The sequence below is a fragment of the Crocuta crocuta genome, unplaced genomic scaffold, assembly GCF_008692635.1.
Source record: "Crocuta crocuta isolate KB4526 unplaced genomic scaffold, BGI_CrCroc_1.0 scaffold114, whole genome shotgun sequence".
NCBI lineage: Eukaryota > Metazoa > Chordata > Mammalia > Carnivora > Hyaenidae > Crocuta > Crocuta crocuta.
In genome coordinates this window covers 1,114,931-1,128,536 of record NW_027530000.1, presented here as the reverse complement: position 1 = coordinate 1,128,536, position 13,606 = coordinate 1,114,931, and the positions used below count along the sequence as shown (strand labels likewise).

The 13,606-nt window shown below is 39.5% G+C and overlaps 1 protein-coding gene across 2 annotated transcripts in view; it reads right to left on the bottom strand.

The window, feature by feature from the left end:
- The window catches only part of ZNF268 (zinc finger protein 268), a 46,216-nt gene that overhangs the window by 10,192 nt on the left and 22,418 nt on the right, over positions 1–13,606 (bottom strand). For both annotated transcript variants that reach the window (XM_077763578.1, XM_077763579.1), the window contains exons 4-5: positions 2,319–2,445; positions 1,936–2,031 (exon numbers count right to left, since the gene is read on the bottom strand). In XM_077763578.1, coding sequence (XP_077619704.1) covers positions 1,936–2,031; positions 2,319–2,445 — 223 coding nt within the window. The remainder of the gene's footprint in view (positions 1–1,935; positions 2,032–2,318; positions 2,446–13,606) is intronic.

Sequence of the window (13,606 nt, the reverse complement as noted above, 5' to 3'; positions counted from 1 at the left end):
TGAGTCACTTAGTCAACCCTACAGCTGCCCCATTTCAGAACTTCTTGTGATGTGTAGTAATAAATAACTTCTTTTATACACATATAAAAGAATATATATATATATAATTATTTATTTTTGAGAGACAGAGAAAGATAGAGTGTGAGCAGGGGAAGAGCAGAGAGAGGAGACACAGAATCCGAAGCAGGCTCCATCTGAGCAAGCTGTCAGCACAGAGCCTGATGCAGGGCTCTAACCTACAAACTGTGAGATCATGACATGAGCCCAAGTCAGACGCTCAACTGACTGAGCCACCCAGGTGCTCCGTTAATAACTTCTGCTTACTAGGTTGATTTAGGATTAATAAAAAATTGCAGCTGAAACAATGCTAATGATACAAACACCAACTTGATTCATAGAGCCCTGCCTGTGGTAAATTAAACACACCTAGGGACACATAAAAGATAGTAACGTGAAGATGAACTAATATAAAATAACTAAGATGAATATATTTGATTAAAAAATACAATGATGAAAAATGAGACACTGGCCTTGGTTTTGGTGGGAAATGGGAATATGGAAGCTTTAAAAGACTTGTTTATAGAGAACCAAAATATTAACAGATTTCAGGAACACTAGTGAAGAAATTGGCACATAAAAGAGATTTAAGCTGACTCCCAGTACCTGGAGAAAGAGCTAGAAGCACAGAAGAATGCATAAATAATCAGAATGTGAGAAGAAGGTATGATTTAGCTATGGAGGAAGCCAACAAAGAATTCTGGTTCCTGAAAATGAGACTGAGGGAGATACGTGCAGGGAAGATGCCCTGTAGACCAAACTCAGTACCAAAAACCAGATGAAAGACAGACGAAAGCTGTCAATTACCAAAAGAGAGAAAAAGAGCTTAAATCTTCAGAAAGAGTTTCTTTTAAAGGCTATAATAAAGAAGAAGAGTAGTGAATATAAAAAGACCCTTTGGACTCAGAAGGAAAAACAAGGGGCGCCTTGGTGGCTTAGTCGGTTAAGCGTCCGACCTTCGCTTAGGTCATGATCTCGCGGTTCGTGGGTTCGAGCCCCGCGTCGGGCTCTGTGCTGACTGGCAGCTCAGAGCCTGAAGCCTGTTTCAGTCTGTGACTCCCTCTCTCTCTGACCCTCCCCTGCTCACGCTGTCTCTCTCTCTCCTAGAAATAAATAAAAATATTAAAAAAAAAAAAAAAGAAGAAGGAAAAACAAAAGAAGCCAGTAAAGCATGAAAAGAAAAAGCACTTCATCATGTAGTGTGTGCGTGGATTCAGTGGAGTGTCACTTGGGTAAGCAGGGAGGGGGGCTCTAGGTGGGATAACTAATATCCCGGCCTGCGGAGATGCACTTAGAAACCATAGTGATGACTTATCCTAATAGATTTCAAGGAGAAGGAAGGAGGTTGGGACTGTGGTTGATTATAAGTCTAAGAGATTTAAAAACATAAAAAAAGAAAAAGACAAAGAAAGAAAGTAGAAGAGGGTGTGATAGTCACATTGAGTAAGATCAAGGGGAAGCTTGTTTAAATTATAACAAGGGGCGCCTGGGTGGCTCAGTCAGTTAAGCGTCCGACTTCGGCTCAAGTCATGATCTTGAGGTTCATGGGTTCGAGCCCCACACTGGGCTCTTCGCTGACAGCTCAGAGCCTGGAGCCTGCTTCGGATTCTATGTCTCCCTCTCTCTCTCTGCCCCTCCCCTGTTCGTGCTCTATCTCTGTCTCTCAAAAAATGAATAAACATTAAAAAAAATTAAATGCATAACAAAATGAGTCTACTAACCTGGGAAAATAGAGAAAATAACAGACGAGAAAGAAAAGGAAAGGAAATGGAGAAAAAATGGGTACAAATGAGACAAAAAGTACAAACATGAGTTGTATGTCACATCAGAATTCACATCAATTCTGAGTAAGGAAGAAAAGATCTACATCTCACTCACCTGGATGGCCTTGACTTGGGATTTGGGCCTGCAGCATCCACAGTTCTTCTCCTTGCTCCAATCTGAAGATGATATCAGGTTTGGTGTCTTGATATCCTGTGAATGGAAAATCACATACAACCTGGGCCAAAAGTACCTCAGACTCTGAAGAATGGGGAAGATTTAGTGTAAAGGCAGCATGTTGAAGCTCCTTTCTGCCCCATAGGAAAGTGAAGACTGTTCTACTAGCATATTTTGATGCCAAGGGCAGACTAAGAAAATATGGCCTTTAAATATGGCCTTTAACACTATGTGATTTCTTTGCAAAAGCCACCCAGGTTTCAGAAACCAAGAAGGGGAGGCTTGCAGATTACATACAATCCTTCGAGGGAGGGAGCTCCTACCCAGGGACACCAGGTGGCTGTAGTTCTCCAACATCACACTCCTGTACAGGTGCTTCTGAGCTGGGTCCAGCAGCCGCCACTCTTCCCAGGTAAAGTCCACAAACACATCCACGAATGACAATGGTCCCTGAAAGAGCATATTCCTATTCAATCTCAAATTATTTTACTGAGTTTGTGGGAAACAACACACTTCCTAGAATGTCCATTGTTTATATTCTACTTTGTGAGAGAAGCAAAAACTTATTGCAAGCATCCCTTCAATGTGTATTAAATCATTCAGTCTTTCATTCAACATATGAGAATACCTGGTGCCAGAAATTCAGCAAGATGCAGGTGATAGAAATGTGAATGAAACACGATCCTGTGCACAAGAAGTGTTCACCTACATAGGAAAGCAACTACATAAGAAAGCAAAGTTAATCATCTGTGAATGTATCTGGGAGTCAAAGAAACTAAGATGAAAAATCACACAGAGCACAACACAGACACAAAGGCGGAAGCTAGCAAAGCCACTTGAAAGTGTCAGGCTGAATCTTTAAAAGGGTCATGCTGGGGCAGCCGCTGTGAGAGAAGACATGTCAAAACTTAGGTGGAATAAAAGGACAATAGCTCTAAATAATGGCCAGTTTGTGAGGCAAATGATCTGAACAGGAAGATATACAGATGGTAACTAGGCATATGGTAAGATGTTCAACGTCATACTTCATTAAAGAATTACAATTTAACAATAAGACACCATTACACACTTATTAGAATGGCTAAGATTAAAACAATTCTAATAATACCACATTTCACAAAAGATGTGAATATAAACACCCAAGAGGCTTGACAGACACCAACAAATATGAATTCAAAGAAACTCATGCTGAGACCTATTATAATCCAATTTTCTACAGACAAAGACAAATAATCTTAGCATCAAGAAACAATTTGTCACACACAGGATCCTCAGTAAGATTATAAGCAGATCCCTCATCAGCACCTTTAAAGGCTTGAAGGCAATGGACTAATATATTCAAAGAGCTAAAAAAACAAACAAACAAACAAAAAAAACAACAAAAAAAACCACACACCAAAATTGTCAACCAAAAATCCAGTATCTGTCAAAACTGACCTTCAAAAGTAGAGGAGGCAATTAAAACATTCCCAGAAAGAGCAAAATAAGTCAGGCAGAGGATAGATACCATATGTTTGTGCGTATAGGAGGTTTAGGAGGAACTTAATGGANGTGCCCCTATGCATCAGCACTCCTGTATCCCTTGGGTAAATTCTTAGCAGTGCTATTATTGGGTCATAGGGGAGTTCTATTGTTAATTTTCTGAGGAACCTCCTGTTTTCCAGAGGGGCTGCACCAGTTTACATTCCCACCAACAGTGTAGGAGGGTGCCCGTTTCTCCACATCCTCGCCAGCATCTAGAGTTCTCTGATTTGCTCATTTTAGCCACTCTGACCGGCGTGAGGTGGTATCTCAGTGTGGTTTTGATTTGTATTTCCCTGATGAGTAGGGACACTGAGCATCGTTTCATGTGTCTGTTAGCCATCTGGATGTCCTCTTTGGAGAAGTGTCTGTTCATATCTTCTGCCGTTTCTTAACTGGATTGTTTGTTTTTCGGGTATGGGGTTTGGTGAGTTCCTTATAGATTTTGGATACTAGCCTGATACGTCATTTGCAACTATCTTTTCCCATTCCATCGGTTGCCTATTAGTTTTATGGATTGTTTCCTTTGCCGTGCAGAAGCTTTTAATCTTGGTGACAATAAACTATTTTTTTTAAAAATCCCCAGAAAACAAATGGGAGTTTCTTACCACTAGACTTGCATTTCTTCACAGAAATGCTCAAGAGAATAGGTGAAATAAAAGGACACCACAAAATAATTCGAAGCTGTAGGAAAAAATAAAGATCCTAATAAAGGTAGATACATGGACAATTGAAAAAGGTAGTATTATTTTAACTTCGGTTTGTAACTCCACAGTTTGTTTCCTACATATTACAAGAGACTAATGCATTTAAAATAATTATTAGTTTGTATTTGGGGTTATGCAGTGTATAAAGATATAATTCTGTGACATCAATAACCAAAAGGGGTGAGGACAGAGCTGTAAAGGAGCAGAGTGTTTGTATGGTGACAGAGTTAAGCTGGTATTTCAAAAAATTTCAAATCAGAATGCTATAACTTTTGGAAGTTAAATGTAATATCTACAATAACTACAAAGAAAATAGGTATATAATTCACTCAAAAGCAAATGAAATGGGCTGCCTAGTGGCTCACTCAGTTAGGTGTCCAACTCTTGATCTCAGCTCAGGTCATGATCTCATGGTCATTAGACCAAGTCCCGAGTCAGGCTCCGTGCTGAGCATGGAGCTTGCTTAAGATTGTCTCTCTCCCTTTCCCTCTGCCTCTGCTCCTCTCCTACTTGCATGCTCTCTCACTCTCTCTCTCTCAAAAAAAAAGGAAATGAGAAATACATTTAGATATTTAACTTAAAAAAGTTAACTAAACACCAAAGAAGACAGTAATGTAGGCATTGGAGGGCAAAAAAGGGGGGAAACAGGTATACAGGAATATATAGAATAAAGAAATAACTTCCTCCTTATCAGTAATTATTTTTTTAAAAAATTAATGTTTTATTTATTTCTGAGAGAGACAGTATGAGCAGGAGATGGTCAGAGAGAGAGGGAGACACAGAATCCGAAAAAGGCTCTAGGCTCTGAGCCGTCAGCACAGAGCCCGACATGGGACTCAAACCCACGAACGGTGATATCATGTCCTGAGCCGAAGTTGGACACTCAGCTGACTGAGCCACCCAGGTGCCCCCAGTAATTAAGTGTAAATTGATTAAACTCTCCAATCAAAGACAGAGATCGGCAGAATATCTTAAAAAATAAGACCCAACTATAAGCTGTCTAAAAGAGATTCACTTTATTTTTTCTTAAATTTTTAAATGCTTTTTAATTTATTTTTGAGAGAGAGATAGAAATAGCATGAGCAGGGAAGGGTCAGAGAAAGAGGGAGACACAGAATCTGAAACAGGCTCCAGGCTCTGAGCTGTCAGCACAGAGCCTGATGCGGGGCTCGAACCCATGAATCACAAGATCATAACCTGACACACAGGTGCAGACGCTCAACTGACTGAGCCACCCAGGCGCCCCAAATAGATTCACTTTAGATCCAAAGACAAAAACAGACTGACGGTGAAAGAATGGACAAAGATATTCCATGCAAACAGTAACCAAAAGAGAGCAGGGAGGGTAATACCACTATCAGACACAATAGACTTCAAATCAAAAGTTTGTAAGAGTACAAGAAGATATAACAATTATAAACAGTTATACACATAACAGATCATCAAAACATATGAAGCAATAACTGACAGAACTGAAGGGAGAAAGTTTTATAACAGTAATTGGAAACCACAAAATCCTACTCTCAATAATAGACAGAACCACCAGACAGAAGATAAGAAAACAAAATACTTAAAAACAACAACTAGATCTAAAAGACATATACAAAACATTCTACCCAAGAACAAGACCATACATATTCTTTTCAAGTACACATGCGACATTACACAGGATAGACTGTATGTTAGCCCCCAAATTAAGACTAAGTCTTAAAAGATAAAGATCATACAAAGTACTTTCTCTGAGCACACAGGATAAAGCTAGAAATCAGTAACAGGAAGGAAAAAATTGAATATTCACAAATTTGGGGAAATTAAACAACACATCCTAACCAATGAGTCAAAGAAGAAATGAAAAGGTAAATTAGTAAATACTTAGACATGAGTGAAAACAAAACACAACATACCAAAATCCATAGGATGCAGCAAAAGAAGTGTTCAGGGGAACATTTATAGTCAAAAACATTTATGTTAAGAAATAAGAAATAAGACTTCCAGGAAGATGGAGGTGTGGGAGGGCCTAAAGCTCTCACCTTGTGACACAGATACAACTAGATAAGAGCTTCATCAGTGTACATAACCCAGAAAACGACCTGAAGACTGACAGATCAGACTTTCCACAGTAAGTGTAGAGAAGAGGACACACTGGAGAGGGTAGGCAGGGCGGAGATGCGGTCAGTACCTAAATGGACCAGGGGGATTGTCTACGGGAGGGAGGGACACACAGGTGCAGAGAAGGGAGAGAAACAGATTTCACCCCAAGTACCCCAGGGATGGGAAAGACGACTCTCCATTACATTTGACTTTGAAAACCAGAGGGGCCAAATTTCATGAGTTCTTACAATCAGTGGGGCTTAAAATCTGTAACTTTAAAAATCAGCAGGCTCCTAAAAAAGCTGGAAGGGTGAGAGGAAACTGAGACCCACTCTTAAAGAGACAGCACAAAAGCCCCGCAGGCACACAGCACAGAAGCAGTAGTTTGAAAACGCCTGGAGTATAGAGGAGGGAGATTTGTTTACTAATCTCAGAGCACGTGTTGGAGGGGCAGGAGCATTGGGGGACCTCTCCCAGAACAAAAGAGCAAGCACCACTTCCCTCCCTCCCCAGCCCAGACACATGGATACCTGTGGGAACCAGTGCAGCATCTACACTCTCCACCAAGCTTGCTAACAGTACCTCCCACCCACCACATTCTCTTGCAGTTTGGTGCTATTGTATCTCTGGCAAACACCTGGTATGACTCAACTGAAGCTCAGGGTGGTTCTAGACTGGCCCCCTAACACCACCAAGACCAAACCCTGCCCACAACAGACAAAGAGAGCCATTGCAATGATGAACGGACTGAGAGCAAACATGCCCCATCCACAACTTCAGGCCACATGCAACACACACTCAAGAGATACCCCTAAAGGGTCAGTTTCTGGTGACAGGGGACACTTCATTGCAGGTCACTACAGGACCTCTTCTTCATAAGACTATTACTTTCTTTTTTATTTTTTTTATTTTTTTTATTTATTTCAAGGAGAGAGAGAGAGACCGCGTGAGCAGGGGAGGGTCAGAGAGAGAGGGAGACACAGACTCTGAAACAGGCTCCAGGCTCTGAGCTGGCAGTCAGCACAGAGCCCGACGCGGGGCTCGAACCCACCAACCGCGAGATCATGACCTAAGCGAAAGTCGGACGCTTAACCGACTAAGCCACCCAGGCGCCCCAATAAGACTATTACTTTCAAGAGCAGGAGACATAGCTATCTTTCCTGACACACAGAATCAGGGGCACCCAGCTGGCTCAGTCAGGAAAGCATGTGACTCTTGATCTCATATGAGTTTAAGCCCCACATGGGGTGTAGAGATTACTTAAATAAATAAAACTTTTTGGGGGCACGTGGGTGGCTCAGTCGGTTGAGCGTCCATCTTTGGCTCAGGTCATGATCTCGCGGTTTGTGGGTTAGAACCTCTTGTCGGGCTCTGTGCNTAGAAATAAATAAAACATTTAAAAAATTAAAATAAATAAATAAATAAATAAATAAAACATAAAAAATTTTTTAAAAAAATAAAACTTTTTGAAAACCTGTCTAACACACAGAAACAGATACAGAGAGTTAGACAACATGAGGAGACAAAGGAGTATGTCCCAAATAAAGGACAGGACAAAATCAAAGCGAAAGAGATAAACAAAACAGAGAGAGGTAATACTTTAGACAATTTAAAGTAATGGGGATAAAGATACTCACTGGACTAGAAAAAACAGTGGAGGACCTCGATGATGCTGTTAACAAAGAAAGAGAAAACATAAAAAAGAACCAAGCAGAGAAGAACCACCCAATAAATGAAATTAAAAATACACTAGAAGGAATAAATAGTAAACTAGAAGAAGAAACAGAACAGATCAGTGATCCAGAAGGCATAGTAATGGAAATCAATCAACCTGAACATAAGAGGGAGAAAGGAATAATGAAAAATGAAAAAAAGACTTAGGGAACTCAGCAACACCCTCAAGCATAACATTTACATTATAGGAACCTCAGAGGAAAACAGAAAAAAAAAATGGCATAAAACTTATTTGAAGAATAATAGCTGAAAACTTGCTGAATCTGTGAAAGGAACAGAAATCTAGATCCAGGAAGCAGAGAGCTCCCAGCAAAATTAACCCAAGAAGACCCAAACCAAGACACATGGTGATCAAAGTGGCAAAAGAGTAGTGATAAAGAGAGCAAGAGATAAAGCAGCAAGAGAAAAGTAAAATTACATACAAGAAAAACCCTGTGTAAGGCTATCAATTTTTCAGCAGAAACTTTGTAAAAGGCCAGAAGGGAATAGCATAATATATTCAAAGTACAAAAAGAAAGAAGCTTTCAACCAAGAATATTCCATCAAGCAAGGCTATTATTCAGAAAAGGAAAGATAGAGTTTCCCAAACAAAAGTCTTTGAATGGAAAGGAAAGACCATAAGTAGGAGTATGAAAATTAAAAATCACAAAAGCAGTAAAAGTATCTCTATAAAAAATCAGTAAAGGGACTCACAAATTAAAAGGATGCACAGTATAACACCATATACCCAAACTGTGTGGGTGAGGTGGTGGTGGAGAGGAGAAAAGAATGGGTTCAAACTTAGGTGACCATCAACTTAATAAAGACTGCTATATGCTTAAGATATAATATGCAAACCCAATGTTAACCACAAATCAAAAACCACTAATATGCAAAAAATAAAGAGAAAGGAATCTAAGTATATCACTAAACAAAGCCAATAAACCATGAGAGAAGAGAGTAAGAGAAGAAACAGAAAAGAACTACAAAAACAACCATAAAGCAGGCAATAAAATGACAATAAGTACGTACCTATCCATAATTACTTTGAATGTAAACAGACTTAATGCTTGAATAAAAAGACACAGGGTGTGACAGAATGGATAAAGAAGCAAGACCTATCTATATGCTGCGGCTGAGACACATTTCAGACCTAAAGACACCTACAGATTGAAAGTGAAGGGATGGAAAAGCATTTATCATGCAAATAGATGTGAAAAGAAATCCAAGGTTACAATACTGATGTCAGACAAAATATGCTTTAAAACAAAGACTATAACAAGGGAAAAAGAAGGACACAATATAACAATAAAGGGAACAACCCAACAAGACTATATAGCAATTGTAAATATTTAGGCACCCAAAAGAGAAGCAGCTAATAACAAACACAAAGTAAGTAATCAATAGCAATACAATAATAGAAAGGGACTTTAACACCCCACTTACGTCAATAGATGTACCTCATCCAAAATGGAGAAAAAAGGAAACAATGGCTTTGAATGATACATTGGATCATATGGATCTAACAGATCTTTTCATAACATACCATCACAAAACAGCAGAATACACGTTATTTTCAAAAACAAATGGGACATTCTCCAAAACAGATAACATATTAAGCCACAAAACAAATCTCAACAAAGTCATAAACATCAAAGTCATACCATGCATCTTTTCTAATGACAATGCTGTGAAACTAGAAATCAACAAGACAAACTCTGAAAAAAATTGACAAATATATGTAAGTTAAATAACATATTACTAAACAATGAATGAGTCAATCAAGAAACCAAAGAGAAAATTTAAAAAAATACATGGAGAAAAATGAAAATGAAAATACAACAGCCCAAATCTTTGGGATGCAGCAAAAGCTGTTCTAAGAGGGAAGTTTATAGCAATACAGGTCTACCCCAAGAACCAAGAAAAATCTCAAACAAACAACTGACTTTACACCCAAAGGAACTAGAAAAAGAAAAACAAACAAAACCCAAAACCAGTAGAAGGAAAGAAATATTAGACCAGAAATAAATGAAATAACAACTAAAAACACAAAAGATCAATGAAACCAAGAGCTGGTTCTTTGAAAAGAGCTAAGGATTACCAAAATTGATAAACCTTTAGCTACACTCCTCAAAAAGAGAGAAGGAGAGAGGGAGGGGGAGAGAGAGGACTTGATTAAACAAAATCAGAAAAGAAAGAGGATAAATAAAAACCAACACCACAGAAATACAAAGGATTATGAGAATATTATGGAAAAGTATATATCAACAAATTGGACAACATAGAAGAAATGGATATATTCCTAGAGACATATAACCTCCCAAAACTGAAAAAGAAACAAATAGAAAACTTGAACACACTGATCACCAGTAATGAAATTGAATCACCAATCAAAAAACTCCCAATAGGGGCACCTGGGTGGCTCAGTCGGTTAAGCGTCCGACTTTGGGTCAGGTCACGATCTCACGGTTTGTGGGTTTGAGCCCCGCATCGGGCTCGGTGCTGACACTTCAGAGCCTGGAGGCTCCTTTGGATTCTGTGTCGCACTCTTTCTCTCTGCCCCTCCCCTGCTCATGCTCTGTCTCTGTCTCAAAAAGAAATAAACATTAAAAAATTAAAAAAAAACAACAACTCCCAATAGACAAAAGTCCAGGACTAGATGGTTTCACAGGTAACTTCTACCAAACATTTAAATAAGAGTTAGTAGTTATTCTTCTCAAACTATTCCAAAAGATAGAAGAGGAAGGAAAACCTCCAAATTTATCCTATGAGGGCTGCATTACCCTGATCCCAAAACCAGATAAATACACTACAAAAAAAGGGGACTATAGACCAGTATCTCTGATGAACATAGATGTAAAAATTGTCAACAAAATATCAGCTAACTGAATCCATCAATATGTTTAAAAAATCATTCACCACAATCAAGTGAGATAAATTCCTGAGTTGCAAGGGTGGTTCAATATTCACAAACCAATCAACATGACAGATCACATCAACAAGAGAAAGAATAAAAACCATATAATCATTTCACAGATGCAGAAAAGGCATTTCACAAAGTACAACAACTCGGGGGNCACGAACCGCGAGATCACGACCTAAGCGAAAGTCGGACGCTTAACCGACTAAGCCACCCTAGGCGCCCCAAGACTCCCATTATTAAAATTAGAAATGAAAGTAGGGGGGCACCTGGGTGGCTCATTCAGTTGAGCACTGGACTTCAGCTCAGGTCATGATCTCACGGTTCATGAGTTCAAGTCCCGCATTGGGCTCTCTGCTCTCAGAGCAGAGCCCACTTCAAATCCTCTGTCCCCCTCTCTCTTTGCCCCTCCCCCGCTCATGTTCTCTTTCTCAAAAATGAATAAACATTAGAAAGAAATGAAGTAGGGACATGACTACTGATCCTATAGAAATAAAAAGAATTATTGGAGAGTACTATGGACAATTATACAACAACAAATTTGATAACCTAATTGAAATGGATAAGTTCCTTGAGACATAAAACCTATAATAACTAAATCATGAAGAACCAGACAATTTTAGGGGCACCTCAATGGTTCAGTCAGTTAAGCATTTGACTCTCGATTTCAACTCTGGCCATATCTCACAGTTCCAGGGATTAAGCCCATCAGACTGCGCTGACAGCATGGAGTCTGCTTGAGATTCTCTCTCTCATCTCTCTCTCTCTGCCTCTCCCTCCCTCTCTCTCCCCTCCTGCCTCTCAAAAAAAAGAAAAAAGAAAAAAAGAAAAGGAACAACTTGAATAGTAAGGAGACTGAATCAGTAATCAAAAATCTCCCCCAAAACAGGAAAGCCTGGGACCTGATGGCTTCACTGTCCTCACTCGGAGAGCAGAGTGCAGCAGCGCAGACCGTTACGCCAGCTCTGGCCGTCCCACCCCTTTCACTAAATAACTCGTGACCAGAAGATCTCCTCAACCACCCGACTGTGGCATAGGAATTGATGCTGCTGGGAAGGATGTACCCCTGACCATTTTTGTTTGTAGGCATGGAGATGTTGGGAAGGGACGTGCACACAGTACGAAATCCATAATGCACTGCAGCTGCAGCGCAGAGCAACCACTGTGAATTTCTATGTTGGAAGGAGGGAGGGCCGGGCAGCAGCTTCAACCACTGCGTGGGGACTGTGGAGGGCAGAGCAGAAGCTCATTTCCTCTGCCCGTTTTGGCTATTAAAGACCTGAGTGTGTGTCTGAAAAAGAAAAAAGTGCTCACTTTTTGTATTTAAATATTAAAAATGATTCCAATGGAAAAGAGTAAATAGAATATAAATTTTCAATGAAAACAAAGTAGTATTGGCATAAAGACTCACAGAAGATGTATGGACTAGAACAGAGAGTTCAGAAATAAACCCTTGAAAATACAAATGATTTCTGAAAATAGTGCCAAGATCACACAATGTGGAAAGGAAAATATTTTCAACAAATGTTGCCAGGAAAACTGGATATCCACACGAAAAATAATGAAGTTGGACCTTTATTAACACCATATATAAAAACTAGCTCTAAAATCTTAACAAGGCTTTTTGTAGCTAACCACAAGCTCTTCTATAATTAATACAGAAAAGCAGAGAAACAAAATAGCCAAAACAATTTTGAAACACAAACATGGAGCATTCCCAGTAGCCCCTTTTAAGGATCCCTACAAAATCACGGCCCCTGGGTGGCTCAGTCTGTTAAGGGTCTGGCTCTTGATTTCGGCTCATGTCATGATCTCATAGCTGGTGAGTTCAAGCCCCATGTCAGGCTCTGTGCTAACAGTGCAGAGCCCACTCAGGATTCTCTGTCTCTCCCTCTCTCTGACCCTCCCTCCCTCTCTTGCACTCTCTCTTTCTGAAAAATAAATAAATGAACATTAAAAAAAACCCCAAAAAAACTTCCTACAAAATCAAGACCATATGATGCTGGTCAAAGATCAGATACAAGACAAATGAAAGAGAAAACAACCTAGAAACAGACCCATATAAACATTATTTCCTGATATGTACATATATATATATTTTTAAAACAAAGACAAAAAAGAAATTCAACGGGAAGAAAGGGAAATCTTTTCAACAAATGGTGTGGGAACACCTGTACCTCCATAGAGATAAAAAATAAACCTCAATACATAACAGAACCCTATACAAAATCTAACTAAAAACGGGTCATAGGATTAAATGTATAAGATAAAACAATAAAAGCCTAGAGAAAGAGAAGAAAAAATTTATGTACTTTGGTTTGGGCAATGAGATTTTATTTTTATCTATTTATTTTGTTCAGTAGGCTCCACGCCCAACATGCGGCTTGAACGCATGACTGAGATCAAGAGTTGCATGCTCCACCGACTGAGCCACCCAAGCGCCCTGGGCAATGAGATTTTAGATATGACACCTAAAGCACAGTCCATTTTAAAGAAATAAAACTGAGGAAATGGAATTTATCAAAAGTAAAATATTTGCCCTGTGGAAGCTAGTGTTATAAAAATGAAAAGAAAAGGGGCGCCTGGGTGGCTCAGTCAGCCGGGTGTCCAACTCTTGATTTTGGTTCAGGTCATGATCCCAGGGTCATAGGATTGAGCC